This window comes from Mizuhopecten yessoensis, unplaced genomic scaffold, assembly GCF_002113885.1.
Source record: "Mizuhopecten yessoensis strain PY_sf001 unplaced genomic scaffold, ASM211388v2 scaffold9411, whole genome shotgun sequence".
Classification (NCBI taxonomy): domain Eukaryota; kingdom Metazoa; phylum Mollusca; class Bivalvia; order Pectinida; family Pectinidae; genus Mizuhopecten; species Mizuhopecten yessoensis.
The window spans coordinates 63,463-81,790 of NW_018408034.1; the positions used below are offsets into that span (position 1 = coordinate 63,463).

Below are 18,328 nucleotides of genomic sequence, written 5' to 3' on the forward strand. Positions count from 1 at the left end.
GCGACAATATGCTGTTCAAACTATTGAACGAAATTGTGTGGACTGTCGATAAGGCGGGCATTTTGAACTTTAAATATAAATTATAAGTTAAAAAAGAACATAAGAGGCAGAGAAAACGTAAATATAAGTATTGAACTGTTTTTGTATGGTATTTATGATCTATTTGAATGACACAGCGCACATTATGTTGTTTGCTTGCAAAGCTGTGTCATTCAAATAGATCATAAATACAAAAACAGTTCAATGCTTAAATATTACAAATTAATATATTTATGGGCATGGAAACCATGTAAATGAGTATTTTATCTGAATTGTCATAGACAAACGGATAACACAAAATAGTTATCGTATAGCATAACTGAATAATGTACACTTCATGAGTTTAAATTAACACATGTATATACAGTACGTGTAGTCGATGCTAACTTCTAAGGTTATATGAGTAGATTAGGTGACTAATGATGTTGCGTTAGATCTTTTATAAATATTGATTGGGCATAACACATACATGAAAATTGCTTGCAGCTTTTTCGTGTAGTCGCTATCGAGATGTTATATATTTGAAGAGAATATCGCAGTTTGTGAAAAAACGTCATACTAAGTAGATGAAAATTCATCCTTAAAATGCAGAGAAATACCGAAATGTTCTTAATCAAACAAGTAATAGTTCAGAATGCATTACTTCGTACGTTTCAGATGTGTTACAGTACATGTAATGTGTAAAGTAAATGCAAGCCAATGTAATCAAACAACAAACACAAATGTATAATGAGCTTAAGCATGAATATTGCTGGTATATTGAAATATTAATATCAACAAATTCAGTGTTTTAAATGCAATCTACATACAAATGTAAACAGACGAAATACAGATGCCTCATTATTCCGGCCATATTTAGGAAGTGTTTTGAAGGATATTGTTTCTTTTTGTTTTCGGTTAAAATTGTTAAAATAGTCCAGCTCTTTTTGTGAGAAACAAGTATAAATTGTAGCAAAACGTATATATATAAGGAGATTTCCTGCTAGTATAAAGAATTAAGAATAATATTTTCGATCAACTGATTACATTGAACCACACTGCATAATGTTAACAATATAATTTAAAGGGATTGGACGGGCTGTTTTAGAAATACATTGCAGCATGAACTACATTAGTTTTTAGTGAAGCGAAATGTCCTTCAATTGAATTTTATTAGCTTATCCATGGCATTGAATACCAACAAGATTTTTTTATAAACCTTTCTTTATATTTCAAGTTAAAAAAAATAATAATTAGACATTTCAATTTTCAATACTTTCATTATAAAAAGGTCATACAGGCAAGCACTCCAGAAGTTTTTTGAATGATAGAGACAAACCTTTTCGTAACTTGATGTGCCTGTATGCCATGTGTTTTATTGACAAGTTATAAATAATATCAACACATCAACATCAACAACCTTTAGTTATCACAGCACTGTGACTGATATTTGCATGTGATAGATATTTCAGGACAGTCGGATTAGGATAATCAATGCAAAACACTTTTTGTTAGTATGGCAGAATGGTACAGAACTTGAATTGGATAATCCCTCCCAATACAAATAAATAAATTACCAGGAACTGTCACCACTGCCTTTAAATCATCACAGATTTTTTTAAATTGTGTAACCTAATGTAAACACTTATGGATATACCATGTATCCAAAACGTGCTGAAAATAAACCACCGATAAGTATTTATAAATCATAAGCGGAGTTTACATTTTCCAATACCCAGTCCCATAAGCTCAATGTCTATATCTTCTGCTTCTACTTTTCAATTTTAGGAGTCGATTCATATCATAGCAATGAAAAGAAAAACCGGTCTGCTCTTTTAAAATAGAAGTTTGACTTACCTTAATATAAAGATCACCTCTCCACGACGGACAGTCACTATAGACGTTTGTGCAAAGCGATATCGGTCCATTCGATAATTTTCTTGATATTTCGTGGCAGCGAATAGAAAAGTAAAAAATCTTACCTGCATAAATACCACCAGTCATCCAGAACAGTCTGTTATAGTTGAATTGAAGCAAAAGGCATTCTATACAGGTATCACAGCAGTATGTGAAATTCATTTTCTTCCAATTTTCTTAACATATATTTGTTTTATTGTTTTCTTGTTTTTTAATCATTCAAATCTCTGTTTTAGTAGTGATGATGAATAAAAAAAGCGATGAAAACGTATTCACGTAAGAAAGCATGGGTTAGTGTCGTTCATAAAAAAAAATATGAAAACTCATTTAACGACTCACTGTGTGTTATCTGACTAAAAATATTGATAAAGTTTCCCTTTGGGGACCCGCTCTAGCCCCTTGAGATGGGGTAGGAATACCAATTTTACTATGTAATACCCTCATCCAACAAAGATGATTCTGACCAAGTTTGAATAATTTTCTGCTGAAAATGGATAAAATATACCCAAATGTGTCATTTTTCTATATAAACTATAGTAAAGTTTACCCCCTCCAAAAGGGAGAACGGATGGCCCGGGGGTGCTGAAATTTACAATTTAAATAAAGCCTTTAATGATCTTTCCATCCATTCACAGAAATTGACTGTAGTACCTCTAAGTCTGGAGAAGAGGATTTTTGAAATATTGGCTAATTTTGGGCCCCGCCCTGGCCCCTGGGGTTGGGGTAGGAATCCCAATTTTGAATTTTATAGCCTCATCTATCAAGAATGATCCTGTGTTTTGTGTTTGTCTGTCAGCTGTCGGAACCTATCACGTAAGTCATTATACTCTGAGCAATACCTTATCCACTGCGAATGTGAACACTGTAGGCGTGCGATGTAGGGTGTACTATAAACAAAGAATTAGATAAGGATCGCGAAAATCAAAATAGGTCTGCAAATAATACAGCTAAGCAGTAAGCCTTCACCTTTGATCAGTCAAGATACAGAAAGACAACTGGAGTAAAAAGAGTCTGTAGTGTCCTTGATTTCAAACGCAGAGTGAATACGACAAAGTCAAATTTTATTTCATTTGTATTATTTAAAGACCGCAAATCGTCGGTATGTATGGATGTGACAAGAGGTACAATGGGCCTGCATCGCTCAGCTGGCATGGATCTCTCACTTGTAACCTTAAAGTGGACTTAAATATATGAATGTCAGTTATTCAAAGGAACATGTTAAACGTTTAAAACACATTTGACCCCTGTGACCTTGAAAGTCTAACAAAGTCAATAAGTTGAATAAAGTTTATAGCCCATCTCAGCATGCAACTTGAGATTAGGTCATGTTAAGGTTGCTGCACATTTGGCCATGTGAACTTTAAAATACCTCAAGATCATCCGCATGAACAAACTGATAGCTCACCATCTGAGCATGCTAGTGGCAATATCACCACCCTATGCTTTTTGGTTATTCAGACGTTGTTTGGAAGTTTTTCAACACATTTGGCCATGTGACAATCAATCCTCGTAGTTTCTTATCTGAGCATGTTATTCGCCAAATAGCATCAGCCTTCGCCTTTTGATTATTGAGAAGAAACTGTTTCAATGTTTTAAACGTATTTGCCCCATGTGACCCTAAATATATATCAAGGTTATTCATTTGAACAAACTTGGTAGCCCTTCCTCTCACATTTCACTGGCCAAATATCAACATCATGGGCCTATTGGCTATTCAAACGAACTTGTTTAAAAAGTTTTGAACACGTTTGATCCCGGTGACCTTGAATATACGTCGAGGTCATTCATTTGAACACATTTTGTTACCCGTCAACACAGCATGTTACTGGCCAAATTACATCATTCTGAGCCTTCTGGTTATTTAGAAGGAGTAGTTTAAATATTTTAGATATATTTGACCCCTGTTACCTTGAACACTAATCATGGTCATTCATTTGAACAAACATTGCAGCACTTTATTCCTGCATAATAATGATCAAAAATCATTATCCAGGGCCTCCTGGTTATTGAGAAGAAGTTGTGAAGTTTTGAACATTTTTTATACCGGTGACCTTACATATAAGTCAAGGTGATTCATTTAAACAAACGTTACAGCCCTTTATTCCTGCATGGTAATGACCAAAACTCATTGCCCTTGGCCTTCCGGATATTTAGAAGAAGCTGTTAAAAAAATTCCACATATTTGACCCGTGTAACCTTGAATATGGGCGAAGGTAATTCATTTGAACAAACTTGATAGCCCTTTATTTCAGCATGCTACTACCCAAATATCACCACCCTAGGCATCTTTGGTATTGAAAATAAATTATTTAAAAGCAAAAGTTAACGCTGGACGAACGACTAAAGCCTTGGTTGTAATTTGTAAGCTTATCAAACAAATTCTATCCCAATTGGAAGCAAGGGCAAGTCGGCCAGAAGAGGGTCACAGTTTGTTCCAATAAGAACGCCTCCGGTCTCATAGAAAAAATCCTGCCACCGAACTACAAAAAGACGTATTAACCAAACACCTAATCATTCTAACGATTTCATCCTTCAGTTCAGTATATTTTGCAAAACTATGATGGTGAGTTGTAATGAAATCAAACTTATTGTTTTGTTTTCATTCAGAGAAATGCAAAAGAATTTGACATCACCACCTGCTCCATAATATATTGACGCTTGTCAAACGAGTAAGGTGAAAGTAGTGGTAGTAGCATGCTATTTCAGCCATGCAAGCTTTTTAATTTCACAAGCTAACATTTCAAAATTTTCGTTTTTTTTTTTTTCATTTTCAATTTAAAAACTAAAACCAAATATTTAAGCAAAGACAAATTGTGGACTCGTTTTAGCACTACTAGGAATTAGACTACAACATCATTTCTATAACCTTTTTAAAATATTAGCTTGCAAAATAATCAAGGGCTAAACATATGCACATAATTAAACTCCTAAAATTTCCAAAGTCTTTTTAATTCAAGCGAATGGGATATAATGCATATATGATAAAACAATATCACACAATTATCATTCTTTTCAAAAATATTAACATGAGATGTATGCAAAAACTTTCATTTTAAAGTTACCTCGGCATAAATTGACAAAATGAAATCTACAATCATTTGATTACAATGGACACTGCAAAGCGGCAACTAAATTCAAATACAAAACAAAACAGGCGAAGAAGTAAGCATGTCAGACCGTCATAACATAATATAACTATATGATAATATGAAATTGGTAATGAAGAGTAAAACATGTTAGCAGCAAATCCATATTTCTCTTACTATTATGAGATTGAACAAAAAGAATATCCCTCTTATAAACTTATAATATGCTATCTTATATCAAATACAAATCGCTTCATCTCTTACTCTTCATTGAAGATTGCCAGAAAGAAGTTACGAATGATGAGAAGTCAGGCAATGAACTCTTACTCCTCCATTGACGAATGCCAGAAAGAAGTTACGAATGATGAAAAGTCAGGCAATGATCTCTTACTCCTCCATTGACGAATGCCAGAAAGAAGTTACGAATGATGAAAAGCCAGGCAATGATCTCTTACTCCTCCATTGACGAATGCCAGAAAGAGGTTACGAATGATGAAAAGCCAGGCAATGATCTCTTACTCCTCCATTGACGAATGCCAGAAAGAAGTTACGAATGATTAACAGCCAGGCAATGATAAATGAGTAAATTATATGAAATTAAAACAATAATCACCAGTATTCCCATACAGATTGTCATATAGTGTACCACTTTTATATTTAAACTATAGTCCTTTTGTTGCCATTCAGCAACGAATGATAATTCAATAAAAATAAATATATTATTTAAAAACCGAATGATCTTATGCAGAATACTGTAGTTTGATTATAACTGTGGTGAGAAAGTTACATGTGATTCTAACCTCCTACCATAAAAAGTATGTTTGAAAACAACAGCTTTACAAGCAATAATGGTAATGATAATTACAGGATACTGAATACAATGCCCTTTGCTTCATTTCAAGTTTGTAAGTATATATAGTTACAATAAACGACATTCACATTCTCTGATGCATACTATGCAAACAATCATTATTCAGCTGAAAAAAATCATGTAGCATTGTCCAGATACATATACCAAAGGACTGCACTTTTTAATGTCAATACCCGTTGGAAATGGCGGTATGACTGAGGCTCAGGGTACTGAGGAGGATGAACGGCCCTGCCGGTGTAAATGTCGGTGATACAGTATGAAAATGAAACAGTCAAACGCTTTTGCATACATTGATATCACTATTATATGCTGCATGGATCTTCAAACTGAACGTCTGGTTATAATTATTTTTAAATATAAAAATGACAGCACTTCGTCACGTCATGGTGCAGAAAATAGCATATGGAGCAGTAGAAAAGTTGTTCATGTTTTCAGTGTATTTGACCGTGTAACCTTGAAAGTGGGTCAGGAATATCTCTTGGAACAAAGTCGACAGTATTTTTTTATAGAGGGACATATATACATTTCCATTTGATACCCTGTTTCATCTGCAACCTATGTGAAGGGGTTTTTTTCCGCTGCACCTATCTCTTTGGATTTAACAATAAGTTCATACACATGGGTCTTAAAATGTCATTTTAAGTTGCACGCACGTTACTACCCCTACGCCCGTCGTGCAAGAAGAAAGAAAATCATTGAAATCGAAAGCTGCAGTAATAACTGTAGAAAATCCAGTATTCATCATTTCGAATTCAACACTATATGCGATTATTAGAATCTTAATCAGGAGAATGTTTGAAATAATGACAAAATTGAAAACACGCAGACTGACTTCTCTCGACTTTCTACAACACATAATCATTATCACACAGACAGCAGCATTTCCCTGGACTTTACAATAGATTGTCAGCTTAACAGAGAATGGGCATTTCAGTCATACTGTATCACTCACATTTCACGGGCCAGAGCAATTCTTTAGTACCCCTGGTGTGTGGGTGGCCACCAGGTCATAGAAAGTCAAGTTATAATGTAATATACACTATTTTGCAAAATAAGACATAATTAAAATAAACATGAGCAAGCGTATCATACATCATTATTCTTACATATTTACCATCGTATGGCATTGTCACTATATAACCCTACCCAATCAGTTGGCATTCATATATGCTATGAATGCCATGGACCGATTGTAAATGTAATTGAGTTTTCTATGAGATGAACAGATTCCAAAATTGGTAAATACAAGCATTGAGCTTCTTTCAGTTGGCATTCATAGGAAAATTAAATTCCAACTGGACAAAGGCAAATCCAACATGAAGCGCTTGAATTTGTCTTTGTCCAGTTGGCAATCATATTGCCTATGCATGCCAACTGAAAGCAGCTCAATGCTTAAATAAATACATCATTATCATTACATCAGTTCATAAAACATATACAAAATAAACAAGTTTAACCACAATATTAGTACTCTGTCCACAGTCCAAAACCCAAGTTGTATCCAGTGACTAGATCTACTGAAATAGTGAAAGACACACTCTTTAGCCGAGATAGGTTTTAAATCGTTGATCAATTCTACTTTTACAATGTGGGCAAGTATTAGCCTGCTCTCCACAACGCTGGCATGTGATCCTGTGACCACAGGGAGCAAACACCATACATCTCTCCCTTTGACAACAAACCTTACACTTGAACTTCTGTTTCAGGTACTCGTTTTCTTTCCTCATTGCTGCTGGAGCTTAAAAAAGAATATTTCTTTGTTGAGGATCAGAAGAGTTGTCTCAATTTTATATTTGTTCATTTTTTATAAGTACAGTAGAACAAAGTATCCTTACATTTTAGTTATGTACAACTAAACAGAATAATGTGCAATCGTGATGCCGAATTGAAAAAAACAACTCAACAAAATATGTTCTGAATGAAAAGCATCCATGAATGAATACATCAAAAAGTACTCTTTTTCTTTGAATAATTTCTGGAATAAATTTATCTAAACCGATTGCAAATTCTAACAAACAGTATTTTTTACCCTGATAAGTTTTATATAGAGAGGTAATCGACAAATCTATGAATATGTATTTAAACAAAAACTGTTTCGAAATCAAGTAAAAAGATTGACCCCTTACGAACCTCCATGGCACATAATTTATCCACATACTAGAATTAGGGGGAACTATTACGCAATGCCTTCAGTATTCAACGTATTACAAGCAATAACACGTAGAAGAGATAATAATTATTATTTTTTGTCGGAAAGTAAAGTGGGTAAAACATACTTATTTGGAGGACACACACAGGTTAAATATACCGAATACCATTTAGGTGCAACGAAGAAACACAAATTTCATGATTCAAGCTCAAACAAGATCTGTCGCCAGAATGTCAGACTTAAACTCCCACCTGCGTCAAGAGCAGTAGGAATCTACAAGACCAAGCATAGCAAGATATTTCATAGCCACCCACTGGTAATAATTTATTTAGTTACCAAGCTGTATTACTTTCTAAGGATCATCATGAACTCCGCCAGACACAACATACAGACAAATTATTTCAAAGTGTTGAGGTTAAAGAACAATGCATAGGTAACAAAGACCTACATTTTACCTGACACTTCGCCATCCCAAGATGTACTTGCATACCAAATCTGGTTACACCAAGTGAAGGAGTGTAGAAGATATGCCCTGGACAAGTTGAAGTCAAAGGTCAAACTTTAGGCCATGGTGACCTACGTTTGTACTTGACACTCCGCTACCGAACATGTACTTGCATACATAATCTGGTTGCACCAGTTGAATCATCACAGATGATATACCCCATACATACTTTTCAAAAGGATAAGGACACAGTTTAAAGCCTAGACCACAATGACACTCCATCATCTCAAGATATACTTGCATACTAAATCTGGTTGCACTAGATAAAACAGTATGGAAGCTATGACCCGGACAAACTTTTGCAACGGTTTATGTTAAAGATCAAACCATATATCACAGTAATCTACCTGCTACTTGACATCCCTTCATCCCAAAGGTCAAACCATAGACCACAGGGAACTATGTGTGTACCTGAAACTCCGTCATACTATATCTCGTTCCTCCTTGGTAATTAGTATAGAGGTTAAGCCCTAGCAAATATTTGGCTAACTATCGTAAAAACGGTATAAAGATGGCCGGATTAAACTATCAATAACAGGTGTACAACTTCAGAGTGTGTTGATAACAGCAGAGGACTTTCATGTCATTTGACTGAAAATTGTAAGAGACATAGTGCGGGGAGATGTGTTACATAAAGACGGACATGTCGATAAACTCTGATTCCAGCATAACCAAACCCCTTCCTTCCTCCCAGCTTCATCGCAGCCAGGGGTATTAATATACCAAAGTATTTTTACCAACAACTGTTTTGAATAAGAAAAAGTGTTGAACACAGAGACAATCTTTATACTTACAAAAATCCATTTCTTCATCAAGGTCAATTGCGTTTATGCCTCCAGCAGCGGCCCCGCCTGTAAATAAAGATGAAAACTTTTATAATGTTTATTATCAAAATTTATTCGATTTCTTTTTAACAAAAATACATTTCCATTGTTCTTTTCTTACATTTAGATGATTGACTTGATGTTTTGCTCTTAAATGGTTATCATATTAATGACCATTTTCTATAATAATGAGTTAAAATAATGAATAGGTTCAAACTAGTTCAAACTATTGAATATCAGTCATACAGTTTTCCCGTTTCACTGTGCCTGATACACTGGTTGCTGTGTTCGAAATGTTGAAAGAAAGTACATTTAATATTCATTTAAGTCGGAACTTTCCGGTGCGGTCTTTCAATTGCATATGACAAGAAGCCCAAGAGGCAAAAAGACGCAGATCTGTTTTAAGTGGCTTTACCTTTCACGTATTTCAGTAAGATTCTATCTAAATACTTGACTCTATAGACAGTTCTATAGATGTCGAAAGCTTCATGCTAGTAATCTACATGCTATATATCACGAATATAGGTATCTTTATTGTTTAAAAGAATTTTGTTTACAGATGTGATGCCTGTGATCGTAAATATACATCAAAGTCATTTTTTGGAAGACAATCTGTAGTACTGAATAACAGCAAGGTACTGGTTACGTATCATGGCTCTATGTCTTTTAGAATAAACTGTATGAATCTCAAACATTCTTGACCCATACGACCTTGAATATAAGTCCAGATAATTTCTTTTTCCCAATATCTGTAGCACTCCATGTCAGCAGGTTTCAAGCCACATATCATAACTGCATGTCTTTTGGTACTTTAGAAGAAGCTGTTTGATGGTTTTAAAAGTTGTGACCCTGCAACCTTGAATATAGCTCAATGTGATTATTGTTCTCTCTCAAATATTTTTTTAGGTCATTTCTTGTCTTAAATATTGTAGCAGTCAATGCCAGCAATCTACTAGCTATTTGTATCACGAATGAAGAAATTCATCGTTTTCAGAAGAAGAAGCAGTGTGGGTAATTTAAACAGAATGGATCTCTGTGACCTTGAAAATCGGTCACGTTCATTTCTTTTAGTTATCGTTTGTAGCACTTAAATCCAGCAAAGCTGCTGGCGATAAATAATGAATCTTGAACTATTCGTGTTTTTGAAGAAAAAAATCTCTTTGTGTGTTTTAACATATTTGACCACTGTGACTTTGAATAAAGTTACTTCAAGGTCATTTATTTTCGCACACTTTGAAGCATCATATACCAGGAAGCTAATGACCAAAATCATGGCTCTACGCTCTCTGATTCTTCAGAAAACATTTTTACGTGTTTACACATTAAAGTACTGAACAATGTATTTTAAGTGCCCCCTAGTAGCAACGTTCATACACATATTTTGTTGTCCTTCCGAATCATTGTATTACATTCACTAGAGGTGCTACATAATAAACCATCTGACTGCTGGTTCGCTACAAAATAGTTTTTTTATAAACCTTAACTGTTTCCCTTTATTTGCATCGAGAATTTAAGGATCCCCGTACCAACACCAAAAAAAGCTGAAACTGGTGTTTCCAGCATGACTATAGCTTTGATAAATCATTTCTGAAAACAAAACAAAACCTTGCAAGCTTTTATGAAAAATTGATAATAAAGATGAATAAACAAAATATAATCAACAACAGTGTTCCGAGTGTAAAAAAACACCCGGTAAGACCGCGATTCGAAACGTGGGTTTTCAGATTGGTCAATGGAGGTGTCCTAAACAAACTGTGCTACTGTTATGTCTAAAATAATATTATGGGGAAGTTATTGTATAAACGAAAATCCACTATTGGAACAGGAATTCTTAGATAGTTATGTCACGCGCTATTACACGTAACACATAGTAACCTGTTTATTTGATAGCACTATATCATTCCAAATGTTCTCTTAATGACAACAGAACCAGTAGCCTGTTTATTTGATAGCACTATATCATTCCAAATGTTCTCTTAATGACAACAGAACCAGTAGCCTGTTTATTTGATAGCACTATATCATTCCAAATGTTCTCTTAATGACATCAGAACCAGTAGCCTGTTTATTTGATAGCACTATATCATTCCAAATGTTCTCTTAATGACATCAGAACCAGTAGCCTGTTTATTTGATAGCACTATATTATTCCAAATGTTCTCTTAATGACAACAGAACCACATCTTAAATTATGTACAGGAATTGTTCTTATGAGCTTCGTTTTCTTTTTAAGAGCACCCTATACTCTTTCTGGTCCAAGTGTTAAAATTATGAACATAACTGACCGACTAAATTAAAACTAAAAAGTTTGCTACAAATGTATCTTCTTAGAGCTTTGAAAGGTTCAGAAATAATTTCAATATTCCAACATTACAGGCAGTAAGGACACTTACTAGGTCAAATATACTACGCAAATGAAATGTCCAACGTAAACATAGAGGTAACAATAAGTGTGCAAGGAAACTTGGAAGTATTCTTTTTTTAACACTTACCGGCAGTTGCACCAGTTTCTTCACCATCATCCTCCCCGTCACTCTCGGGAAATGTCCTTCCTGCCTCTTCCTCCGCCATGATAATGTCCATCAAATCAACAGCCTTAAAGTCTCGTCTCCCTATAAACAAAGCATGATATAGTTCGATCATATTCAATTTTATAATCGACATTTCACCAAAAAGAAATTTAACGTTCATCCTTTGCGTGATGTTACTTTGGAAAACACAGTATTATTAAGCATTTATCTAGCCAAACTAAGTATACAATACTCATTTTATTACAACGACCTCAACGCGAGTGTGCTTAATTGAAATGTAGCATTAATCAAGGGTGCCCTGGATACATGTTGATTAGTCAATGTCATTCATTATTCAAAATCGTTTTTTAAAGAAAATTGTTCCGGAATACGAAGTTCATTCCCACTTAATTTGGCATTATTGATTCTGTAAAATTTGAGTTTAAATTCAATAAGGAGTAACAGACATTAAAGTAAATGAAGCGTTAAGAAACATTCAATTTGCTATTCTTAAAATTGTGTGATCGAGGAGAACCAGATTGGAACGCATGTCAATACTATATAATCGGCATTGGCCGCATCTTTTTTTTTTTTATTTATTTCCCCTTGCTACTGCATTTATCAACGAAGCTTAGTGTTAGAGGAACTGCAACAACAAAATAACAATAACGTCATGTACATCTGGAGTAAAGGCAAAGTTTAAATAAACCCTAATGATATTCTAACATTTAGAAAGGACAAAATTAAATGTATAGGACTAGTTGTTATGGCATTAAATCTCATGTCCAAGGTTATTTACAGGATCACGTCTGTAATATGTACTACAATGTATATACCTGCGACAGAAATCAGCAATACTATATTTTCGCTCACTGAATGCTGGACGATTAACACACGTGATTGCAAGTATACATTACAATAAATGAACTGCATTGCACTGTTCAGCTGTTTCGTCCTTTTATGACTTATCCAGTAGTTTGCTTAGTAGTTTTCGCTTACAGTTTCTATCAATTTTTATTCATAATTCGAAATGCAAAGCAATGTATTGTAAAAGCACCAAGATCATTGGTTTGATTATTAGGATGAAAACGAAATTCAACTGATGATATTATGCTACACAGTAAGCATACCACTTAAACAAAACATGTTGGTATACAAATTGAATACCATTTAATGTAGTCTAATTAAAATTATTTTGACATTTTGATTAAAGGAACAAATGTAACACGGTGAGTTTACCAGAAAGGGAATATAACAAAAGTGTTGTGTAACTTATAGATTTATTATTTGGGTTGATTGCTTCGGAGGCGTAGAGAGATGTCATTATAATATTAATTGTCCCATACCTACAAAAATATATATGTCATCTAACCCAGGGAATATTGACAGACTATACCGATAAATGTCACATATGCACGTGTACGGGTTTAATTGGCCTACAGATAGATGCAGCTAATATCTGATGTTTATGGTTGTATTATTGACTATCTTTATAAGCTGGAATATATACAAATAGGACTCCTAGCCTTGGATCCGGGGGAGTGTAGGCATGGTTTGGATACACGCTTACGTTACTTAGCTGGAAGTTTGGGACACAATGCTGAAGTAACGGTTTAATAGTCTTGTACGCAGATGAGATGCTGTTACCACCTGCACATGTACTTGTAATGAGACTGTTGATTAACATCTATGAAGGAACAATGAATATTACATATCTACGACTGCTGTGTTACAATTACTAACGGAAATATATTCTGCGTTATCACATTCGTAGCAAGCACCAGCAAAAGGTACATGACAATTCATACTTTAATCAAGTGTATTTGAAAGCCATACCAGTAAGAACTAAGAACTTGTCGATAACCATCCGTATCGTTCCCCTAGAGTAGCCCATGGTTCTCATGCTCTGAGCTGCAGCTGAATGCATCGGATTTTTTTGCTCCTTTATCCTGCATTTATCAACGAAGCTTAGTGTCAGAGGAGCTGCAACAATAAAATAAAAATAAATCCATTAACATTTATATTGAACAATTGACTTAAAGAAACAAACCATACAGCAAATTAGTGGTGTTAGCTTGTTTATAGTACTTATCTGGGATAGGACTGCTAATATGAAATACATTCTTGAATATATTATACAACTGTTCATGTACCAAGATACGAATAATCACCGACTCAGTTGTTATTATGTAAAAATTTCTATATGTTAATATTTTTTTAACATTTCTATTGTGTCGATACAAACGGGTGTTATAACCGAAACATCTAAAGACAATTCATGTTAAGACAATTGAACAAAATGAGATGTTCTTTTAAAGATACGAAAAATCATTATTCTGGTTTTCAATTTGATTTCATTACAATATACTGCTTTAAATAGTAGCAGTTTCAAAGTACCATGCAATTACATTGTTTATATATGCAACTTACCTATCAATGATTTTGTAATAAATAAAAAGTTTAAATAAGAAAAGAGTTAAAAAAGTTAATACGCCATCGGAACTTGTACCGACATTGATTTCAATGTCAAAAGATGCACACCGAGCTCTACGATTATTTACTGTTATACAGTGGTGATGTAAGCTCAAATATTGCCAATCAACTTATCAGTACAAATACTAAGTTATTGAAATCAAAATATCCACACACCAAGCATGCAAATCCAGCAGGGTAAATTAGTGATAAAAGATAACATAATATTCACTTTTTCCTATTTTACTATAGCACAAGGTTTTTAAACCGGCTTTACCTACCTGTGTTAGATATAGGATGTTTGTTAGCGTGAACTACATTATATCATTATACTCACGTTCGTTGATCCGTGGTGCAGCAGGTGGAGCGACGGGCGCCTGTAACCCGTTTGCAGGCTTTTGGAAAAACAAAATAAAAATAAACTTCATACTTTTCTAAACGTGTAATTGAATATGTGTTTCTTTAATATCTTCATCACACTCATGAACAATTCAACCTGTAAAAGCCATCATATTTCCCACGTAAAGAAATAAGTTGCGAAACAGTCGAAACATGTAGTACCAGGTCACTTCGGAATAACATGAGACAAACATATCATTCATATGACCAGACCTTTTCGGATTGTAAGAAAGTTTAAGGTAGCACAGCCAGTTAAGTGTATAGGTCTGACGTCAAACATAAGACACTTTGCTGGCTGTACTACATGAACCTTTGTAAATATCAGTCATAAATCAGTCCTGATTAATGTAAAGCAGGAAAGGTTTGTTTCACTTACATAATGTTAAAAAATAAGCAACCACGACATGATGCATTAGTCAATTATAAAGTACAAAACTAGACAGAGAATAGGGTGCGGAAAAATGGCTGGGAAAAATTATTACCATTTACGCAAACAATTTCAAACTGCTGGTTGATTTTTACTCACGTTTCCAGTAGCAGAAGCTTGGATGAAATCTATGCCCTTTATCTTCAACACAAACTTACAAAATGGAAACCAACGTGCATGTTCTACCCATGGGTCATCTTCAGGTTCCCACTCACGCAGGCCTCCATCACAGTAGTGACACCGAACAGTGTCTCCATCACCTAAGTCAAAATAGTTTTGCTGATAAATCAAAATAATTTTGCTCACTAATCAACATATTTCGCTTCCTAGATTAGGCCTGAAAAACAAAAGAACTAAGCATATACAATAATATACAATATTTCTTCATACCTAGATATAAAGTGAGGATCCTGAAACTAATCACTACTCGGTTTAATAGTACAATTATATTTATAAATAGACACTGGTTAAATATAACAAAGCAACTAGCGTGCTGCGGACAGAAACTGGAAAATGTAGTGCCAGGCTTAGGTGTACTGTAGGGTACAAACAAATTTCGTCAATATAGTATACAATTTCATGTTTGAGCTTGCATACCAACTCACCGGTGTAAAAGAAACCTGAGGCTGCGAGCTGTTCTGGAGTCTGCAGTACATTGTCACGTGGCCAACCCGCATTTTGATATGATCTTCTTCTCGTATCCATTTGTGCATATTGTGGATGTTTTGGTGTGTATATCTTCAATAGTAAATAACATGCATATAACGTTTTGCTCATCAAATTTAAGTAGGGTAAAAGTGTCGTACAACGTAATTGTTTTCGGCGGTTGCTGTAATTTTCATTCCGATCCATTCATTTAAAATATAGCTTACCCGTGCCCACTGCGCCTGAATGTTATTGATGTAATCTTGACCCTTCTGGTCCCTGAGATATGGGCATTCCGGACTATGACGGGCGTGTTCTACCCAGGGATCATCATCTGGATTCCATTCCGCAAGTCCGATATCACAGTAGAAACATCTTACAATATCTTCCGCTCCTATAAATAGTAAAAACGAGACATATATGACACATTTTACCACATACTATTACACATAAACATCGGCAATAAGTCATTTTTGAACTAAGAAAAACAATTTTCGTAACATATTTGACAAGCATGTGTGGACATTTAACAAAAATATAAGGACACTTATGCACCCATGTTTTCAAGTTTGTTTCAGACCGTGTAAGAACAGTTTGGATTTTTACTTTTTCAATATCAAATAATTTTATTGTCAAAAGACAAATGAATTGAGCAACAGGCAAACCCTACTTAAGCCCTCTCCAACAGTAACAAACAGTTGTACAAACATATACACAGGACATTAAAACACACAAATACACATATAAACAAGTTGATATTATCAAATAAAGGATAACATAAAATATGGGAAACAACTTTCTTACAGAAATATTGAGTCTCTGGAACACTATTGCTGCAAATCGCCGCGTGTTCAGATTGCGTATGCAAATTAGGTTTCTAGCGATATCGCAAGAATATCGTCAGAATGTCCTGGCACAAACGCGGCGATTAAGGACAGTTCTTGGGTTCGAAATTGGAATAGGTTTTTTACGTTTTTTGAACTGATACATGTAGACACAACGAATATTTGGGAGATCTGAAGCATTATAATTAATTTCATTAAACATGGATGGAAAAAGTTATCAAAAGTGTTTCCTGTTCGACATAGAGAAGGAGCAAATATTCTAACTGATACCTAGGGAGCGTCAAATCATAAAGATGCGACGCAATGTTTTCTTTCAGGTAATATGGCGTTTCATTGTTTAAAATCTTGTACATCAATAATAATTAACGTTGTTTTCTTGTACTGTAAAGAGATATCAAGTCTAATACGTTGTATTATGCATTGTGGGGTTGCTTCTACGAAGTCCTGTAAATATTCTTGAAGTATCTAGTTGGACTTACTCTAATATACTTTTCAAGTTTTGTGAACTTCAATTATAGGTCTTATGTATGATACATATATACATAACTGTTCATATGGCTAAGTTTTTTTGTTGTTTTTTTTGTAATTTTTTATTTTTTCCAAATTTATAACAATGCAAATATATCATACATAAACATTATTCCTCTCGCACATTACAATTCATTCATTAAATATTCATTTATAATAAAACTGCATATTTCCAGGTATAATTAATAATTAATTATGTTTATGTATAATTAAATTCCATCTAAATTGTGTCCGTTATATAAAAGCATTGTTTAGAAGTGATAGAAAAGAGGTTAGAGCAGGTCCTAGAGGTATAGAAGGGAAAGTAAGACTAAGAGAGAGAGAGAAAAAAAAAGAAACAACAAAAAACGAGGGGACTTGAGTACTAATTATTTACTGATCAGATACATATAAACCTAGCACTTGAGTAAATATGCGGAAGTTGTCGTTATTAGACTTATTCTGAAGTAAATTACTTACCTCTGGTGTGTTCACCAGGTAGCGCAATAGTTCCCCTACATAATGGATGATGGTCACGTTGTGTTTTCGGCAATCATCCCAGAAACGCGTTGCTGAGAACTTCTCTCTCAGTACAACTGTCGCACCTGTAGAACAACACAGCAAACACACAGAAAGCATGAAGCACTATTGTCCTTATGGCTTGTCCTATGAACACACGAAGATAACTTTAGAAGGATATACCTATGTGAATAAATCTTTATATAAATGTTAACGTTTAATAGCATGTTTTCTGTTTCTACAAGTTTGTGATACTAAAGATAGATAAATATTGTATGTGATGCATGTAAGTGGTACAAGGAACATCGGCGTCTTCCCATTCTACAGTTTAGTTACATACCTTTAGATAACACCGAGCCGATGCCCACGATAAGACCCGCCGAGTGGTACATCGGTAGAGGTTCGTACACTATGTCGTCTCTACTGATGTCAAACATCCACATCACCAGGGCGCCCCTTAGAGTCTTGGCATGTGTTACTATGGCTGGTTTGGGTAGGCCTGGAGAAGCACATCAGAAGCAATGTACTGAAAACTTTTGAAAATCTGAACCCTTCAACTGTACCCTTAGGGACTAAATTTGCACGTTCACTATAAGTTGGTACTGATTACAAGTATCAGTTGCTTAAAAATCAG

General features: G+C 34.6%; 1 protein-coding gene across 4 annotated transcripts in view; it reads right to left on the reverse strand.

Moving 5' to 3' along the window:
* The window catches only part of LOC110458047, a 74,647-nt gene that overhangs the window by 16,297 nt on the left and 40,022 nt on the right, over positions 1-18,328 (reverse strand). For 2 of the 4 annotated variants that reach the window (XM_021509594.1, XM_021509592.1), the window contains exons 18-25: positions 16,051-16,217; positions 15,784-15,916; positions 15,278-15,438; positions 14,690-14,747; positions 13,717-13,863; positions 11,863-11,982; positions 9,341-9,397; positions 7,278-7,630 (exon numbers count right to left, since the gene is read on the reverse strand). In XM_021509594.1, coding sequence (XP_021365269.1) covers positions 7,434-7,630; positions 9,341-9,397; positions 11,863-11,982; positions 13,717-13,863; positions 14,690-14,747; positions 15,278-15,438; positions 15,784-15,916; positions 16,051-16,217 — 1,040 coding nt within the window. In that variant the 3' untranslated portion in view covers positions 7,278-7,433. Of the gene's footprint in view, positions 1-7,277; positions 7,631-9,340; positions 9,398-11,862; positions 11,983-13,716; positions 13,864-14,689; positions 14,748-15,277; positions 15,439-15,783; positions 15,917-16,050; positions 16,218-18,328 lie in introns of those variants that run through there. The other 2 variants (XM_021509595.1, XM_021509596.1) reach the window with 2 other exon arrangements.